At 49.9% G+C, this 20,126-nt stretch overlaps 1 protein-coding gene across 1 annotated transcript in view; it reads left to right on the forward strand.

The window, feature by feature from the left end:
• The window catches only part of EPHA10 (EPH receptor A10), a 35,873-nt gene continuing 15,747 nt past the window's right edge, over positions 1-20,126 (forward strand). The window contains exons 1-6 of the mRNA XM_059690131.1: positions 1-165; positions 2,292-2,356; positions 3,109-3,787; positions 8,529-8,684; positions 9,141-9,488; positions 18,717-18,850. Coding sequence (XP_059546114.1) covers positions 60-165; positions 2,292-2,356; positions 3,109-3,787; positions 8,529-8,684; positions 9,141-9,488; positions 18,717-18,850 — 1,488 coding nt within the window. The 5' untranslated portion in view covers positions 1-59. The remainder of the gene's footprint in view (positions 166-2,291; positions 2,357-3,108; positions 3,788-8,528; positions 8,685-9,140; positions 9,489-18,716; positions 18,851-20,126) is intronic.

Consider the following 20,126-nt stretch of genomic DNA (forward strand, 5'->3'; position numbering starts at 1 on the left):
CGGTGCTGGGGCTGGCGCGGCTCGAGCCGCCGCCGCACTGACAGCTCGGTCTGCGGACCATGGAGACCGGCGCTGGCCCACATCCGCTGCGCCAGTTCATTTGCCTGATGCCACTTTCTCTCGCGTTGCTTTTGGGACCAGGGAGGCCCGGGACCGCCGAGGAAGGTGAGGAGACTGGCGGCTGTTCTTGGAGCCCGGGGTGCCAAAAGATAAGGGGCTGAAAAGCGGGAGTGCTGGCGAGGGAGTCCTATGGAGAGGCTGGAGTCTGTATTGGGGTTTGAAGCAAGCGGGCGCGGGAAGCAAAGAACTGGAGAGACAGAGAAAAAGGTGGCTAAGCAATAGAGAAGAGAGGGGCATCGAGGAGCTCGGGGTCTGCAGACCTGGGAGGCTGGGGAAGAAAGACAGCAGGAACCGTGGGAGCCAGAGGCGGTGGTCCAGGGGCCGTGAGACAGCCCGGCTGAGCAATTGGAGGTGGGAGGTGTGGGGGCAGGGAGAAGAAGAGAGCAGAAGAGAAGGGGGGTGCCGAGGTGAGATAGGAGTATGGGGAGACGGGATGCAGCCCGAACAGCGGGGGCTAGGGGACCACTGTGCAGCCACCTGGAGGTGGGACGCTGGTGGTGGTGGTGGTGGTGGTGGTGGTGGTGGTGGTGTGTGTGTGTGTGTGTGTGTGTGTGTGTGTGTGTGTTAGGGGGTGGGAGCTGGATCGTGGAGCTGTCCGCAGTGCTGAATCTGGAGCGTAGACTACGCCGAGCGGTCCTCGTTGCGGGGGGTTTGGGGCTGCCCACGGTACCAGAGCCCGAGCCTTGCCTCTGATTCTGAATTTGGGGGAGCTGTATGCTCAGTTGAATCCAGAGGCGTCATATCCAGGTGCATGATCCTGAGGAGTTGGGATTTGAGGCTTTGACGGCGAGGTTGGTTGGGGAGCTGGATTTCTGAGGCTTCCCAATATGAAATTTCCTATGTGCTGTCAGTTATATCGAAATCCGCTGTCGGCGATGCTGCCCACTGCCGCTGATGCCTTCGGGGCCAAACCTTGTAGAGGCTCCCGCTTTGGAGCCCCATCCCTTGCGTAAGCTCCAGACGAGTAATCTTACAAGATTTGTCTGTGGTCTGGGCTCCTGTCTCTGAGCTGCTGCTATGCTGTCCAGACCTGGGCTTTTCTGGGACCCATACTGAGAGCAGGATTCAGACTTCTGGGCCAGTGCCTGCTGGGGGCGGGGAAATGACTCCAAGCCTCTCTGGTGCAGGAGGGATCATGGTTTTATATATAAAAAGACCACTGCCATTCTTTCAAAGGCAGTGGAGGTGACAGCCCCTGGGAAAGGGGATGGCTGGGGAAATGAGAGATTTTCATTTGTTACCCCCAGAGGCCCTAAAAGTCAAAGTAAAAAGGCTCACGTTTTCCTCCCTGGTGTCTCCACACCTCAGAAGAGCCCCTGAGTCTACATGAACCCTGGGCTGTACACAGGTGTCTTCTGATACACTCCTCTCCCCCTCTTCTTGCTGCTTAGTTAAAATTCAGAAAACCTGGGAAGGCTGGGGGGTGTCACTGACAACACCCCCCCCCCCAATTTTATAGGCAACCTTAGAGAACTTGTCATAGGCTCTGTGGCAGGCTGAATAATGACTCCTCCCAACAGGCCTACATCCTGATCCCCACACCTTTGAAGGCTATCCTAAATGGTAAACGGCTTTTCAGATGTGATTAAGGAAGTTGAGATGGAGAGATTATCCTGGGTTATTTGGATGGGCCCAATATAATTGCAATGATCCTTATAAATGGGATGCAGGAGGAGTCAGAGCCAGAGGAGAAGGCAATATGACGACAGAAACAGAGACTGGAGTGATGCACTTTGAAAATGGAGGAGGGGGCCACAAGCCAAGGAATCGAGGTGGCCTCTAGAAGCTGAAGAAGTCAAGAAAATGGGTTCTCCCCTCTGAACCTCCAGAAGGAACCCATCCTGCTGACACCCTGACTGTAGATCCGTGAAACTGATTTCCAACTCCTGACCTCCAGAGCTGTAAGAGAATAAACGTCTGCTGTTGTAAGCTGCCAAATTGTGGTAGCTTGTTCCAGCAGCCACAGGAAATGAGTACAGGCTCCTTCCCTAATCATATAGCTACCCCTTTCTGGACTTGAGCCTCCTGGGGATGTATGAAGTGGAAAACACTTGTCTGTGTTCTTTGTCACATTCTCCATCCTTCAGTTAGCAAATTTACAGTGACCTCACCAAAAGTCCACTCTCCTGACCTTCTGGCTTTCTGACATCTCTGTTCTCCCCTCTCCCTAGTCATCCTCCTGGATTCCAAAGCCTCCCAGGTTGAACTGGGCTGGACTGCACTGCCGAGCAATGGGGTAAGTGTAAACCTCCCCCCCCCCCCAGCACTGGGATCCTGTGGTCCAGGACTCAGTCCCTTTAGCTCCCCATGGTTACATCACATCAAAATGCTCCTTGGAACATGTGGTCTGCAGCAGCCCTGGCTTCAAGCCAGAATGGCCTATTAGAAAACGTTGAGTCTTCAGTCAGACAGTAAAAAAACCAAAAAAAACAACACAAAACAAAACAAAAAAACACACACAAAAAAACACATAAGTGAGGCGAGAACTGTCTGTCTAGGAACAGAAATGTGGCCTCTGGACGGAGCCAGTGCTAGACAGTGCCTGACACACGGTAGATACTACCAGCAGTGTTGTTGATGGATGGATTGATAGAATAAACAAGACTTGGAATTCTAAAAAAGGCTTGGAAAGAGGGTCGGAGCGGGGAGATGTGGCCATGTGACAGCAGGTTGGTGTCATGGAAAGGGCCTTGGGTGGAGAGCCAGGAGACTCCAGGCACCATTTCTCCCTCTGCTCCTAACTCCAAGTCCCTGTCACCGGGAGCTTCAGCCGCCCCATCTATAAAACTTAAAATTGGACTCAGTTGTCTCCACCGTTTCACCTGGCTTTGCATCTTGTAACTTCAGGGGGTGTGTACAGAGAGTGGTGGGGGCCAGCGGGGGTAGGTGGGGCAGGGGGGTTTCAGGCTCCGTCACCGCCGGGCCTCTGCCTACGAGGGGGCGCCCTGGCTCTGAGCTGCCCACATCTTTGTTCTTCCTCCTCCTCAGTGGGAGGAGATCAGCGGTGTGGACGAGCACGACCGTCCCATCCGCACGTACCAGGTGTGCAACGTGCTGGAGCCCAACCAGGACAACTGGCTGCAGACCGGCTGGATCGGCCGCGGCCGCGGGCAGCGCATCTTCGTGGAGCTGCAGTTCACGCTGCGCGACTGCAGCAGCATCCCCGGCGCCGCGGGCACCTGCAAGGAGACGTTCAACGTCTACTACCTGGAAACCGAGGCCGACCTGGGCCGCGGGCGTCCCCGGCCAGGCAGCAGCCGGCCCCGCAAGATCGACACGATCGCCGCCGACGAGAGCTTCACCCAGGGCGACCTCGGCGAGCGCAAGATGAAGCTGAACACCGAGGTGCGCGAGCTGGGGCGGCTCAGCCGGCGGGGTTTCCACCTGGCCTTCCAGGACGTGGGCGCATGCGTGGCGCTGGTCTCCGTGCGCGTCTACTACAAGCAGTGCCGCGCCACGGTGCGGGGCCTGGCGGCGTTCCCGGCCACCGCGGCCGAGAGCGCCTTCTCCACGCTGGTGGAGGTCACCGGGACGTGCGTGGCGCACTCGGAAGGGGAGCCCGGCAGCCCCCCGCGCATGCACTGCGGCGCCGATGGCGAGTGGCTGGTGCCCGTGGGCCGCTGCAGCTGCAGCGCCGGATTCCAGGAGCGCGGTGACGTCTGTGAAGGTATCCAGCGCACTAGGGGGTGTGGCGTAGGGGGGGCAGCGCGCGGGTGGCAGTTGGGAGCGAGGGTGCCCCTGACGAAAGAAGCAGAACGGGGGTGGAGAAGCCCTGGGCCGGGGAGCCCGGAAGTCCTGAGCTTTCGTGGAGCTTCCGATGGGTCCAGCTAGGACCAATGAGTGAAGTTACTAGGAGGTGAATTGGACTCCAAATAAAGGGACATTAGGGGCCCGTATTTCAGACACTATGATCAATGCCTTGCAAGGCCTCCCCACGTACTCATGGCAATAAAGTAAGTCATCGTTATCTCTGTTTTGCAAATGAGGAAACAGAGGCTCAGAGAGACTAACACACTTGTAAAGTCAGGAGATGGGGAACTAGGATTTGAACCCAGGTTTGCCTAACTCTCAGGCTGTGTCTTTTACACCGCGGTGCCCCCTATGCATGAGGAAGAACTCCACAGCAGCCCGACCCTAATAGCTATTGGCTAGGGGCACTGGTTACATGACAGAGAATGGGCTGCCTATCACTGACAATATGCAAGTCGGAGGCAGCCAAGAGCATTCAGAGTTAAGAGACTGCGTGTAGAAGCATGGAGGCAGGAGAGAATGGGGCTAGGGCCAGTGGTCGGCAAACTGCGGCTCGCGAGCCACATGCAGCTCTTTGGCCCCTTGAGTGTGGCTCTTCCACAAAATACCACGTCTGGGCTTTGCGCATCAGTGCGATTGAAACTTTGTGGCCCATGCGCAGAAGTCGGTATTTTGTGGAAGAGCCGGTATTTTGTGAAAGAGCCACACTCAAGGGGCCAAAGAGCCGCATGTGGCTCGCGAGCCGCGGTTTGCCGAGCCGCAGTTTGCCGACCACTGCGTTAGACCATTGGGGAATATTTGAAGCAGGAATCTGACATGTTCAGATTTGTATTTTCAAAAGATCACTCAAGTGGCAATTAAAACGAAAGGATTAGAGAATGAAGAATTAGAGGCCAGGAGACGAGGAAGGACAATGATACCATACTCCAGGAGAAGGAGCACAAGATCTGAACTAAGGCAGTAGCAGGGGTCACTGAGAGATGAGGATGGTTGTGACAGTGAAACAGCATCCACAACCCTTGGGGGCCATGTGACACAGGAGGAGAAAGGAGTCCTTTTTGACTCAGATGCTTCTGGAGAAGTGAATGGGCAGAGGGTCATTCACTGGGGTAGAGAAGGCAGGACGTGGGTGGACATGTTGAATCCATTGTCCATGGTGCATTCGAGTGGGTGGGGGTAGCTAGAAAGTGGGTCTGGAGCTCAGCAACAGGGAGGTAGATGCTACCTGAACTTGTGGGTGTGGTTGGGACAGATCAAGGAGAATGTGTGGGGTAAGAAGCAAAAGGCCGATGATAAAGTCTCACAGAACAGCAATATTTAAGAGGAAGTAGAAGAAATGGAGCCCACAAGGAAGGCAGTGGTCAGAGGTTGGAGAATGTGAATTCCTGGCAGCCAAGGGAGATGGAGGTGTCTGGGAGGGAATGGCCTACAGTGCTGGGGAGCAGTCAGGGAAGGTGAGGGCTGGACAACGTCTGCTTGGTGAGAGCAGTCTCAGCTGAGTGATGGAGAGGGCGACCAGCTGCAGGAGGTTGAAGGATGAAGGAAGCAGAGGAGGGAGGCTGCGTTTGAAAGGGGAGGAGGGGGCGTGGTATCTTGAGGACACTGTGGGTGACAGTGGGTTTTTACTGTAGAGGAGAGCTTTGCTTATATGATAAAGGAAGGAACCAGTGGGTACCAAGGAGGGGGTGGTAGGAGCGGTCTGCCTCAGGGGGAAACATATTTTATTACTGATGTGGGTTAGAATGGCTGATACATGTTGCTAATAAAAGCAGACCATGTTTCAGTTAGTTTTATTGTTTTTAAACACTATATAGACCGTGCCTTACTGCCTGTACTCTAAATGGATCGCTTTTTTTGCTCCACCCCTATGTTCTGTCCCTGGGAAGAGCCAGTAGAGGAGAGTGTAAGAGTTTGGAGGTTTGGTAACTGATGGGATATAGTCTGGGAGGAGATGAAGGGGTGGGGTCCAGAGTGAAGGAGCCACTAGGCTTGGAAGGAAGGAAGGAAGGAGAGGGTGTGGACAGAGGTGGTTTTGATGGCCAGATACTGAGGGAATTACCAACTGATGGCCTCTCTTCTTTCTATAAGGTGGGAGGAGGGCATCTGTACCAGTGGAAAGTAGCATCCTGGTTTCCCTGTTGCATCTCCAGAGCCTAGAACAGCACCTGGCTCATAGTAGATGCTTAAAAAAAAAATGGAATGAATGGATTGGGGCTGGAGGGGGAGGTTTGGATCACACATACACCCAACACACTCAGAAACCCAATCCCACCCCAGAGCTGTGCTGAGTTCCCTCTCCTTAGGCTGAGACCAAAGGTCACTTGTAATGGCAACAGCTCTGCCTTGGGGAGCAGGGAGCTGGGGAGGATGCCAAGGAAAGCCCCACAGGGAGGTATTATTTTAAACGGGTTTGGAGAGGCATGGGAGTTTGCCAGGAAAGGGTGTGAGACATTATAGGACAAGACCCAGAGTTGTGAAGGGAAGAGCTGATGGTGGCATGGGTGGTGTGAGGGCAGTGCAGAGCTGTTGGAGGGGAAGTGAAATGGTCAGAATTGTACTTAGAAAGTGAAGGCCTTCCATGTGCCTTTGTTTCTCTCTTTGGTGATCTGGACTCGTGTTCCCCCTCTCCCAGCCATTAGAGAAACTACTGAAAGACTTGGGGAGAGAATCAGGGTGTCTGACCTGTGCCTCCAAATCTCTGTAGGACTCCCTTGGGGCAGAGGAACCCTAGCAGATGTCCTTCAAGGCCCGCAGGGCACACCGAGACCCTGTGACGCGGTGGCACTAGGGGGATTACAGGCAGGGAGGCTGACTGGGGCTCAGTATAAGGCAGGGCTTTGTAACTGCCAGGGTTGCTTGCAGCCTCAGAACGGGGTGGGCTCCCCATTACAAAGTATATGAGCAAAGGCTACGGCTACTGCTAGGAAAGCTGCTGGAGGACTGGGCCAGCTGAGCTAGATGACCTCTGAAATTCCCACTGTGACCTTGAGGAAGAGAGGGAGGGGCCAGCAGTCAGGAGTCCCTTCTGGAGTCTGCCCCTCATCACAAACCTCTTCTAAACAAAGCCTCTCAAAGCAGAGATCACCAATGCTGTCTCTGATGGGCCCACCCATCTCCGAGACACGGAGCTCACATGCACACAGAGCAAGGGAGCGCCTAGCATTCTCTCCGGACAGCTGCGAGGCCCTGCAAGCAGATCCCCTCTCTTATTTACAGCAGAGGGGAGCAGGCCATGGTGGTTACTTTCATTTGACCGAGGGTTTCTTGAGACCAGAGAGGCAAAGGAAGTGGCAGAGCTGACAGTGGGAACCCAGAGCTTCTGAGTCCCAGCTGGGGTCACTGCTGCTCACGACACTACAGACCACAAAGTTAGTGGGTTCCATGCTTGGTTCTGAGGCAGAGCGGTCCAAAGGCTCCTGGGCTACTGAAGATGGACCCTGCCAAGCCTAAGCCTTCCAGATGATGGACACCCTCAGCTCTTCCCCTCTTCTCCCAAGCGGGCTGACCGTCCTTCCCAGGGGCCAGTCTTCATCCCTTCCTGATACTACGTCCTCTTGGTGCTGGGGAGCAGCCAGCCTTCCATAGCCAGCTAAGTTTTGGGGGAGGGACAGGGAAATCCTGCTGGAGCTCAGGAGCAAGGGAGAACCCCCAGGCTCTGAGAGGAGGGGCCTGGAGCCACTGCCTCCTTCCCTGGCCCAGCTGGGGAGATACAGCAGTGGGTGTATAGCAGTTTCCATTTCAGGCTGGTGATGGAAGAACAGTAATTACTACCATTATTGTGTAAATGTTGTCTCTACTTGGCTAAGCAGTTGACATGCTTTATTTCGGCTAATCCTCCAAAAACCTTGTGGAGGTATTCTACACAAGGCTCAGAGAGGTCAACCGAGCTGCCCGAGACCACACAGCAAACGAGTGGTGCCACTGAGCTGCAAATCCAGGTTGCTCCGTTTTAAAAGCCTGTGCTCTTAACCTGTGTTCTGGGTGAGGCGAGAGAAGCAAAGTAACTGAGAAGAGGTCAAGACTAGAACCGGTAGCACTGTCCATCTTCTCTCTCTACTCCCCTGCCCTCCAGCTGGCTGGCCCCGCTTTCAAACTGGAACCAAGTGTGTGAGTTGAGGACTTATGACGCATTAACCCCCAACAGTGGTGGGAGGATAAGCTTTGACAACGTGTGTGTGTCAGTGTTTGTCTCTGTAGCTGGGAGTGTGTGGGTGTCTGTCCCTTGGTAACTGTGGAAGTACCTCTCTTCTGTCCTCCCATCAGGACTGGAAAGTTTGCCTCGTTGTTTGCCAATGGGCATTGGGACTCTGGCTGGAATCCCACCACGTACTACCTGTGGGACATTGGGCAAGTTACTTAACCTCTCTGGGCCTTAGTGTCCTCATTCTTAAAATGGGGACCCAGCACATACCTCACAGATAGTTGTGAGGATGAAAAGGATTACCAGCAGTAGCACAGTGTTCCAGCACACGGTAAACTCTAAGAGTTAGGTAGTACGGGGTTGTTGGGTCTACCACCCACAGGGCAGTGCTGGAGTAGCCGAGGCCCTTCCTCCCACTGTCCCCACCGCAGTTAGAGGAGATCAGCCCCACCCTACTGAGGGCAGGCAGGAAAGAAGCTGTGGAGGACCCCCATCCTCACATGGCTTGTGCTTGCAGCCTGTCCCCCAGGCTTCTACAAGGCCTCCTCCCGGCGGCCCCTCTGCTCGCCCTGCCCAGAGCACAGCCGGGCCCTGGAAACCGCCTCCACGTTCTGCGTGTGCCAGGACAGCTATGCGCGCTCGCCCACCGACCCGCCCTGGGCCTCCTGCACCCGTGAGTCCCCTCGGAACCCACTGCGCGCGGAGGGTGCGGGGGAGGGGGGGGGAGGGCATCTATAAAGTCGGATCAAAGTGTTGGTGAGGGAGGGCTGGGGGCTCCGCACTGGGGAGGGTAAAGGCAAGCTAGAGGGGAGCGACCTGGGGGAGCGGGGAGCCTGGGTGGGAATGGGGGCCCGGGCTCTGGGTTGGAAAAACCAGAAAAACGGGGAGAATCCCAACCGAGGGATGAGGTTGGGCTTCTAGGCAGAGGTCTGAGTGGACCGCCCCCATCCGCCCCTCCCTCTCCTCCCTCTGCAGCCAGGAGGCCCACTCACTTCCTTCTCGGCCCCCAAACCCCCAGCCTCGCGCCCCCTCCCCAGCCTCGCGCTGACCGCGCCCCCTCCCCAGCCTCGAGCTGACTGCGCCCCCTCCCCAGCCTCGCGCTGACCGCGCCCCCTCCCCTTGCCGCCAGGGCCGCCGTCGGCGCCGCGGGACCTGCAGTACAGCCTGAGCCGCTCGCCGCTGGCGCTGAGGCTGCGCTGGCTGCCGCCGGCCGACTCGGGCGGCCGCTCGGACGTCACGTACTCGCTGCTGTGCCTGCGCTGCGGCCGCGAGGGCCCGGGCGCCTGCGAGCCGTGCGAGCCGCGCGTGGCCTTCGTGCCGCGCCAGGCCGGGCTCCGCGAGCGCGCGGCCACGCTGCTCCACCTGCGGCCCGGCGCGCGCTACACCGTGCGCGTGGCGGCGCTCAACGGCGTCTCGGGCCCGGCGGCCGCCGCGGGAGCCACCTACGCGCAGGTCACGGTCTCCACCGGGCCCGGGGGTAAGGCCACCCCGCGCCCCCGTCCGCACCCGCGCCCTCCCCGGGCCGCCTTCGCCCGCCCCGCGGGATCCCCCCCACACCCGCAGCCGCTCCGAGAGACCGCCATCGATGCCCGCGCCGCCGCCACGGGCGCCCCCCGACCCCCGACCGCGGTCATCCCCACCCAGGCCAGCCCCTTCCCGGAGGCCCCGCGGAGGGAGTGAGGTGCAGGTGACTCCTTGCCCTGAGCCCACGAGGATGTGAGTGTGTAAGAGTCCGTGGGAGCCAGTGGGCGCTGCTGACTGCCCTACACCCAACCGTGAGTTGCCTTGCCTTTGCTTCCCCAGGGAAACAGGTGGAAAGTCCCTCAGTCTTTTGTCTTCCCTTTAAAAAAGTCAGTAGGAAGCAGAATCATGCCTCCTCTTCTGTCTTAGAGGGACCCTCCACCCCTCAGCCTCTGCGAGAATTGTGTTGCCTTGGTCAACCTCTTTCCTGTCCTGGAGCATAGCTGGGACGCACTAGGGTCAGGCTGCAGGGGCGATGGAACTGAGATGAGGAAATAAGGACCTGGAACCCTTTTATACCACACCGTCTTCATTCTTGAAATTGCTTTTGATTGGTCTCTCATTCAGCTGGGGTTCGCCTTCAAGTACCCTTTGCAAGAAGGATAAGTGGCCCAGCCGGTGAGGCTCAGTGGTTGAGCATCCACCTATGAACCAAGAGGTCACGGTTTGATTGGGGTCAGGGCACATGGATCCCCAGTAGGGGGCGTGCAGGAGGCACCCGATCAATGGTTCTCATCGTTGATGTTTCTATCACTTTCTCCCTTTCCCTTTCTCTCTGAAATCAATAAATAAAAACTAAAAAAAAAAAAAAAGGATAAGTGAGTGGTTTAGTTTCTGCCTTTCCATATCTGAGAAGATATGATCAGTTTGTGACTCGACTTTCCTGTCTTCTGGTAGTTATATTGCAGAAAGTCTGAGGCCAGGATTTTTCATTCCTTTGTAAGTGTTTGAAACCACTTGGAAATCACTGATAAACATCAGCAAATAGTGTAGAAGAGTGTGACCACACACACACACACACACACACACACACACACACGTGTGTATAATTCTTTAACCTACTGATGAAAATAAAGTGTAACCAGTAGCCCTCTCTTTTCATTGAGTTTGGCTGGAACAGAGTAAAGCTTTTGATTTGCACACCTTTTTTTATTCCTGGAAAAAATATTTTCACTTACTGCTTTGATTAGGACGTCTGGTAGCTCCAGTATCTCTCTTAAGAATCTTTCTAAGCCTTGGGTTGTACATCCATTTTCTGATCCTCAAATCTTGTCACTTCTGTTATCATTTTTAGCTCTTAATCCATTTCCTTTGCCTTTTGGGAAAAGATTGGCCAATTTGTCTGGTTTTCTGGAGCAACAGTTCTGGTTTCTTATGGTCTCTGTTGTGATTTAACATTTGCTATTGAATTTACATTTTAAAAATTCAGTAAGGAAAAAAGCACCCATAATTTTATTACCCAGAGATAAGCAACTATTAATATCTTGGAATACTATATGCTTCCACATTTTTTTCTGCCTTTTTTTTTCTGTCTTTATCTCTATACCCATATATAGAACTATCTACTAGAAAATCCTTTTTGTATAATACTATATGCAACACAAGCTTTTATCTGGTATTTCATATTAACAGTCCTGTTTTCTTGATAGAGATGGATTTAGAAATTATGTTAAGGAAATACTCTTTATTTTTATTTGTTAACAAAAATACAAAACTTCCACTGATTGAATGCTGCTTTATGTTTGGCACTGTGCAATATGATTTTCTACATTAATTCATTTAAATGCGATAATCATCTTTCAAATGAAATTGAGGTCTGAGAAGCGAAGTGAATTGTCCAAAGTCAATCAGCTGGTAAGTAGACACCAGTCTTTGAATTCAGGTCTCTCTACCACCGAAGCCCCTTGGCTATATAATGCTTCTACCTTTTAGTGAACTTTCTGTAAAAATAAGGAATGGATGCTAATTTTATAAAATGCCTCTTAAGCATCTTTCAGGATGACCACATGTTCTCTTCTCTTTTGACCTATTGGTAGGATGAATTCTCTTAATGGATTTCTCTATGTGAACTCTCTGCATTCTTATATGACTAGAGGCTCAGTGCACGAATTTGTGCATGGGTGGGATCTGGCTGTCCCACCCCGATTGAGGTTGTGGGGGAGGTGATCAGTGTGGGGCAGGCAGTTGGCTGGTGGGCCTGGCTCCCTGGTCGAACTCCCAGTCGAACTGTTGGTTGAAAGGACAGTTTGCATATTAGCCTTTTATTATATAGGATACCCTACTGGATATGAGTGCATTATTCTTTTAATATTTTTCTGAATTAATTTGCTTGAATGTTAATATTTTTCTCCATCTACATTTATAAGAGAGATTTGTGTAGTGTTTTTTATTGCATTCTTTGCCAAGTGTTGGCATTATGGTAATTCTGGCTTTGGGAAAGGCATCAGGAAGAACCTCTCCTTGTTTTCCTCCTCTGGGACAATTTAAATAGCACAATTATACATTCTTTGAAGGCATGCAAAACTGCCGGGGTAACTCTCTGGGACAGGCACCTTCTTTGGGAGGGGGCCAGGGAAGTTTGATGATAGTCTCAATCTTTAAAGTACCCACCTGGCACCATACATACTATTACAATATTATTGACTATATTCTCTATGCTGTACTTTACATCCCCATGACTATTTTGTTACTACCAATTTGTATTTTTCTTTTTTTGAGAGAGAGAGAGAGAGAGAGAGAGAGAGAGAGAGAGAGAGAGAAGACAAACATTGATTGGCTGCCTTCTGTATGTGCCTGACCAGGGGATCAAACCTGCAGCTTGGGTCTGTGCCCGGACCAGGAATCTTCCCTTTGGCAACCATCAGTTTGTTCTCTTTATGAGTCTGTTTCTGTTTTGTTTGTTCATTTATTTTGATCTTTAGATTTTGCATGTAAGTGAAATCATACGGTATTTGTCTTTCTCTTTCTAACTTATTTCACTTAGTATAATATGGTCTAGGTCCATCAATGCTGCCAAAAATGGTAAGATTTCATTTTTTATGGCCAAGTAATATTCCATTGTATATATGTACCACAGCTCTTTTATCCACTTGTCTTTTAATGGTCACTTAGATTGCTTCCATATCTTGGCTATTGGAAATAATGCTGTAATGGACATGTATCTTTTCAAATTAGTGTTTTGGATTTTTTCGGATATAGACTGAGAAGTGGAATTGCTGGGTCATAAGGCAGTTCTGTTGTTAATTTTTTGAGGAACCTCCATATTGTTTTCCATAGTGGCTGAACCAATCTGCATTCCCACTAACACTGCACGCCAACATTTGTTTGTTGGTTTATTGGTGATAGACATCTGACAGGTGTGAGGTGGTATGTTATTGTGGTTTTAATATGCATTTTTCAGATGATTAGTGATATTTAGCATCTTTGCGTATGTCTATAGGCCATCTGTATATCCACTTTGGAGAAGTATCTGTTTATGTCCTCTGCCCATTTTTTTTAATTAAAAATTTTTAAATTGATTTTATAGAGATTGTTAACGTAAAAAAAACCATTGAAACCTGTAAAGAATTTTTGTGAGTTTATTTGAGCCAAACTGTCGACATATGCCGGGAAGCAGAACCTCAACGAATTGAGATAGTGCTCCGGAGAATGGCAGGGTTACATCCGTATTTATACATGAAATTCATTGGTGACAGATTTAAGGAGGTGGGATTAAGTGAAGTGGGGAAACCTCTGTGATAGGATAAAAAGTAAAATGATGGACACATACTTAGGTGGGTGCAGGATCAATTAACATGATAATGAAGGAATTTGTAGTATCTGTCCTGGCGCCCAGAACATTTGGTTGTGCCCCAGGGGCTCCAGAAAAAGGGAAGTTACAAGTTACCCAGACATTTCAAGGGTATGTTATCTTAGAGGCAAAAAGGCAAATGGGCTCAGTAAGGATCAAAGTTGATCTTGTCAGTGAAGATACTGGCTTAGAACATAACTGCCCACCATAACTGCTTTAGTTAAAGTTTCATTTCAGACCATCCTTTGTGGTTATTTTTGGTCTCTGAGTCTGCTAGGCTGCCACGCAGGCCTTCCCTGAGCTTGTCAGGTCAGCGCGGCCCCTTTTGTCCACAAGATAAAGGAAGGGAGAGAGAAATATCAGTTTGTTGTTCCACTTATTTATGCATTCATTGGTTGCTTCTTTTTTAAATATATTTTTTTTGATTTCAGAGAGGAAGGGAGAGGGAGAGAGAGAAACATCAATGATGAGAAAGAATCACCGATTGGCTGCCTCCTGCACGCCCCCTACTGGGGATCGAGCCCGCAACCTGAGCATGTGCCCTTGACGGAATGGAACCTGGGACCCTTCAGTCCACAGGCCAACACTCTGTCCACTGAGCCAAACCTGCTGGGGCTGCCCATTTTTTGACTGAATTGTTTGGGGGGGGGGGCGCGTGTTGAGAAAATTAAGGGGACAATTTGCATATTAGCCTTTTATTATATAGGATACTCTACTGGATATAAAGCCTGGGTAATTCAGCAGCTCAGCAGTGTCCTCAAGGGCCAGGCTCTTTCCATCTTTCCATTCTGACATCCTTATCACATAGGCTGGCCCCTTCATGGTGGTAAGTCGGCCCCAGAAATCACATCCTTACCATCCAGAGCAGAAAATGAACTGCTTCTTCCCTGTAGGCATCTTTTGAAGAACAAGAAACCTTTTCCAGTTCTTTATAAATTTTGTTGTGGCTATTCAGAGTCTCTTGTGATTCCTTATAAACTTTTGGATTATTTGTTCTAGTTTTGTGAAAGATGCCATTTTTGGTGTTTTGATAGGGATTGTGTTGAATCTATAGATTGTTTTGAATATTTGTACATTTTAATGATATTAATTCTTCCTATCCATGAACATGATATATGCTTCCATTTATTTGTATCTTTTTAAATTTCTTTCTTCAAGGTCTTATAATTTTCTGAATATAGATCTTTTACCTCCTTGGTTAAATTTATTCCTAGGTATTTTTTTAAAGTATGTTTTTATTGATTTGAGAGAGAGAGAGGAAGGGGGAAGAGAAAGAGAGAGAAATATATAGAGAGAAACATTAATGAGAGAGAACCATAAATCAGCTCCTTCTGCATACCCCCTACTGGGGATCCAGCCTGCAAGAGGGCATGTGTCCTGACAGGAATGGAATTGGCAACCACTCAATGCGTGGGATGATGCTCAACCAACTGAGCCACACGGGTCAGGGCTATTTTATTTCTTAAAGCAATTGGAAATAGGATTGTTTTCTTTGTTTCTCTTTCTGATAGTTCATTATTGGTGTATAAAAATGGAACTGATCTCTGAATTTTTTTTGTATCAGACTACTTTGCTGAATTCATTGAACAGTACTAGTAGATTTTTGGTGAGCAAAATGTGTAGTATTTTTGTTCTGTAGTGTTTCTCTCTATCTATCTGCTTTTTTTTTCCAAGTTTATTTTCTTCTAATTGTGTACTTGGTGTTCCAAAGATTAAGAGGTTTAGGTTTTCCCATTCTGCTTGTGATTTTGTTAAAATCCCTTATACAGTATTTGTAATGAATTGTATTTTAAATATTTTAATTTTGCTAATGCATTATTTTTATTTTTTACCTTTTTTTTTTTTTTTTTTTTTTTTTTGCTAAAGTGCTTTTAGTTTCTCCACAAACCTTTCTCAATATCACCACTTTTATCTTGTCTCGCTTCTTTTCTTCTCCACTGTTTTCTCCTCACGGCCTTCTGCTTCTATTTTGTGGAGTCTGTGTTCTCTTTCACCTTCTTGAAGAGGCCAAAGAATCTCCTTACTTGTTCCTCTGTCATGCTAAATCACTCTTAAAGACCTGCCCCTCCTGAGTCTTCAGAATAATATTTCTGTTTGCTTATTCAGAAGTATTTTCATATGCCCAATTTCTTGGTGTTTTCTGTCTGCTTGTTCTTGAACAATAAAAAAGCTGATGTTTGAAAAAACAACAAAACCCAAGATGTGTGCATTGTCCTTTGATTGTGAGACTTTCAGCTGCAAGTACAATAAATCTCAATCCATGACATTTGATTAGAATGATTTCTGAGTTTACCTAAAAAGAGTAGCGTTAAAGCCTGGGTAATTCAGCAGCTCAGCAGTGTCCTCAAGGGCCCGGCTCTTCCCATCTTTCCATTCTGACATCTTTATCACATAGGCTGGCCCCGTCATGGTGGTAAGTTGGCCCCAAAAATCATATCCTTACCACCCAGAGCAGAAAATGAACTGCTTCCTCCTTGTAGGCATCTTTTTAAGAACAAGAAAGCTTTTCCAGAAGCCCTCCTCCTCTTAGCTGATTGCTCCTTTTGTTGGCCAGAACCGGATTGCAAGCCCAACCCTAAAGCAATCACTGGCAAGGGAATGAGTGCACACAGGTGTGTTAGAACAATCCGAATTAACCTGCATCGTCTGGGGGAGACAATAGCTCCCGAGTCAGAAGTTGCGCTCAGCCCTCAGGGAAGGGGGACGTGGCTGTGGAACAGGTTTCCGACAGTGTCTGCTGCACTCTTGGCCCCACCTGATGCAGATGAATCTCATCACACATCTTCAGCGGGAGAGCAGGTGCCTGGGCTCAGCTTTTAGCTCCATTCTCAGGATTTATCAGGCTCTCATGTAATGTGTCTCCATGGGGCTGAAACGGAACCTTCTCTTACCTCCATATCCTGTCCATCTGATGCTTTCAACATATGTAGTTTAAAAAATATGTCATTCCGAGCCCCTTTCTGTGCCGTCCGTCTGTATCTGCAAGGGACCGCGCCACCTCCTAGGACATTTCATCGCTCGGGAGCTGCTGTCTCCAACTGGATTCAGGCTGAGGGCGCTCCCTGGGATAAGGAAGAGCACTTTTCCGGAAAGCGGCTGTGTAGTCAGTGATGGTTGTGATTGTCCAGTTGACAAAGACCTTGCTATTTTTTAAGGGGCAGACATTGTGAGGAAGGACACAGGACCTTTCAGATTATTTTTAGGATGAGAGGCGATGTCTCTCTGTGGCAGCTTAGCCTGGGGTTCACTACAATTGCACTTTTCAGTCTCGTTCCACTGGCTGTATCACAGGTGGAAATGTGCCACCCCACGTCCCCTTCCCCACCCCCCTCCGGCCATCAGCTGTCAAGAGTAGCTATGGTGCTGTTCTGGGTTTTTGACTCTTTCCGTAGCCCTGTTTTAACGGGGGAAAAAATTTTTTTTAAATCCTCATCCTAGGATATTTTTTCCATTGGCTTTTTATTTTTTTAGAGGGAGTGAAAGGGAGGGAGGAGGGGGAGAAACATTGATGTGAGAGAGACACATCGATTGGTTGCCTCTGGCATGTGCCCTGACCAGGGCCAGGGATTGAACCTGCAACCCAGGTGCTGCCCTTGGCTGGTAACTGAACCTGCAACCCCGTAGGTCCCCAGGCCGATGCCTCACCACGGAACTGAACCAGCCAGGGCTTCAACTGAAATTTGGGAAAAACTGGAGGTAGGGCTGCTAGATGGATACCATTTAAAACTAGAAGCCATGCGAACACACTTTTCAAAGGGTGAGCTACATATGCCCTGCCTCCACTTCCTGGGCCCTCCACCACCTGACACCAACTTCCCTTGAACCCCTTGAAGCCACTGGGAACCTCCACATTGTTAAAGCCAAAGGGCACTGGGGCTCATCGTCTTACCCCGTCTCCTCTCAGCATGTGACCCTGCTGACCACGGGCCGCTCTTGTTAGCAAACTTGTGTCGGCGCCGTGCTCATGCTCTTCGTATTCATTGCTTCATAAAATCCTCCCAGCAGCCTGCGCAGTGTCATCACCGTTTCCATTCTACGTATGAACATGGACACGGCGGGCTCCGACTGGTGGACACGGAGCTAATGGGCCGAGGTGTCAGGAGAGAAGCTTCTTAAATGTCCTTCCAGGGCGTCTGCCACCTCGTTGGCTCTTTGTTTCCCTCCTGCCTCTCTGGCTCCTCCAGTTCAGTCCCCTCTTTGCCAGCCTCTGACATGTTGTGTCTTTGGCTCATTTCCTAAAAGCCTTTCCTCCTCTCTTTCTGGGCAGTTTCACCCAATCACGTTCCGATGGCTCTGGGGTCTCCATCTTCCTCGCAGACACCTTTCGGGAGCCCTGGACCCACTTACCCAGCTGCCTTCCCAGCGTCTGCTCTTGGAGGCCCCTCGGCTCCACACTCTGAAGTCAAGTCAGGATCTTTCCCCAGTGACCTGGTGGTTTCTGCTTTGGGGGAGGCATTAGTACCTGTTCTTCTTCTTTTCTTTCCTGTCCAGCGACACTAAGTTTATTCTTGAGTATTTTATTCTTTTTAATGTTATTGTAAATGACGTTATTTTCTTAATTTTTTTAGACTGTCCACTGTTAGTGTATATAGTGCAACTGATTTTTGTGTGTTGATTTTGTATCCTGCAACTTTGCTGTATTTGTTAATTAGTTCTAACAGGTGTTTTGTGTGTGTGTGTGTGTGTGTGAAATTATTAGGGTTTTCTTTATATAAGATCATATCACCTGCAGACAGAGATAATTTTACTTCTTCCTTTCCAATCTGGATTTCTTTTCTTTTTCTTGCCTAATTGCTCTGGCCATGACTTCCAATACTATGTTGAATCAAAGTGGCAAGAGTGGAATCACTCTTGTCCCTGTCTTGTCCCTGATTTTAGAGGGAAAGCCTTCAACCTTTCACTGTTGAGTAATATGCCGGCTGTGGTCTTTTCATGTTGGTTTTTACTGTGTTGAAGTAGTTTCCTTTTATTTTGAGTGTGTTGAGTATACCTGTTCACCAGGTCATTAGAATAGTTAAGTAGCTGGTCTTCCTGGTGCTTACACTCTCTAATGTCTCTAAACCACGGAAAAATTAGGAAGAGCCTGGGGGATGAGAACCTACGACCAGGAGGGGAGCTGGGTACAGGGGATGGGCAAGCAGCAGGAGGACTGGCACTTTTCCCCACAGGAGCCGCGGAAGTAGAGAGCAGTGTGTGGAGTGACTGGGGTCTCGCTTGCCTCTGGCTTCATAGACTCTACCACTCAGCCTCTGCCCCACTGGCACCCATTGCCCTCACCCACAGCCATTAGGCCACGCCCCTCAGCCTTCCCCCGCCCTGCCCCCAGAACTCACAGGCCCCTGACCCTGCCCTGCAGTCAGGTGGGGTCGAAAAACCCACATTACTTTCTTTCAGGGCCCTGGGAGGAGGATGAGATTCGCAGGGACCGAGTGGAACCCCAGAGCGTGTCCCTGTCATGGCGGGAGCCCATCCCTGCTGGAGCCGCTGGGGCCAATGGCACGGAATACGAGATCCGCTACTACGAGAAGGTGGGTCAGGGTCTGGGAGGCACCTGGCGCTGCATTCCCAGTTGCAGTCTGTCCTCTGCCCATCGTTTTCCTCTTCACAATCTTTTCCCAGCAAAAGTCCTTTTTTCTAAACGTATCCGCTGGCCTCCTGAGTGGCCTTGCAGGCTGGAGTTTCTTCCTGGCCCCTGCTCACTGTGGACTGCCCTGCTCTTCCTCTTTCCATCAAGTCTCCCTTCATCACTAGCCATCATCTCCATCTTCACCACTTTTCCTGGTGTTTACAGTTGCCAAAGAGCTTTCTCTGCGGGCTGATCCAGATTTTATGTACCCGAATCGTAGACATACAATTTACAATCCTTAAAACAAAATTAACGCAGAAATATTATATTGTTTCAAATTTTACAAAAATGCATAACTGTCTCAGCACATGGCTAGGCCAGGTGGCCTGCTAGGGCTCGGCAATGTGCTGGTAAGTGTTTAACAATCAGCTCTCCAGGACAGGGAATGGATGGATTATTATTATAATTGTACTGACATAAAGGATATGTAACAACATTTACAAATAATAATAAAAATATACAGTGGTCCTGCTGGTCCATGCAGCTTTGCTTAAGTAGATCCCAGCTTCACTCCCTCCGTGCTAAGCAATCTGTGCTGTAAACACCATCACAATTAGTTACCAACCATTGCAAGCCCCAGGGGGTCACTCTGAGCTCCTGCTGCCTTCGGGGCATTATGCCAGCCTGAGATGAGCATATTCCTGTTGAACTTGGCTTTTACCACTTGAAACCTGTGTCCTGCCATTACCTTAGTAAGATGGTAGTACACAGAGGCCTGTTTACTTTTGTGAGGGTCAAGGGTCGGGAGAGGAAGAGGAGGTGATGGACAGGAGGGAGTTCTTCCACTCTTCCTAGTGAGGCACCCACAGACAGGAGAAGTTCATGCGACAGCAGTGAAAAGCAAAATCAAAGTTAAGTTTTCAGCGTGTCAACCCCCCTACACACACACACACACACACACACACATGCACTAGGTGTGGACAGCCTACTGTCCCAGCTTTATAAAATTTCAACTGAAATTTTAATGCATTTAATTTTAAATATATATTTACTGTAGTGATTTAGAAAATACAGAACATTAAAATAGCCTTATGTAACTTACATGATTCGATAAGAGAAGGAGGCACGGATAGTATAAAGAAGACACATAAGATTTTCCATCGCAGCCATGCTAAGGAGACTGCCACTGGACAGCAACAGGATATGATCTGTGTATAGATCTAGAGCCCTTCATCTAC

The sequence above is a fragment of the Myotis daubentonii genome, chromosome 3 (assembly GCF_963259705.1).
Source record: "Myotis daubentonii chromosome 3, mMyoDau2.1, whole genome shotgun sequence".
NCBI classification, from domain to species: Eukaryota; Metazoa; Chordata; class Mammalia; order Chiroptera; family Vespertilionidae; genus Myotis; species Myotis daubentonii.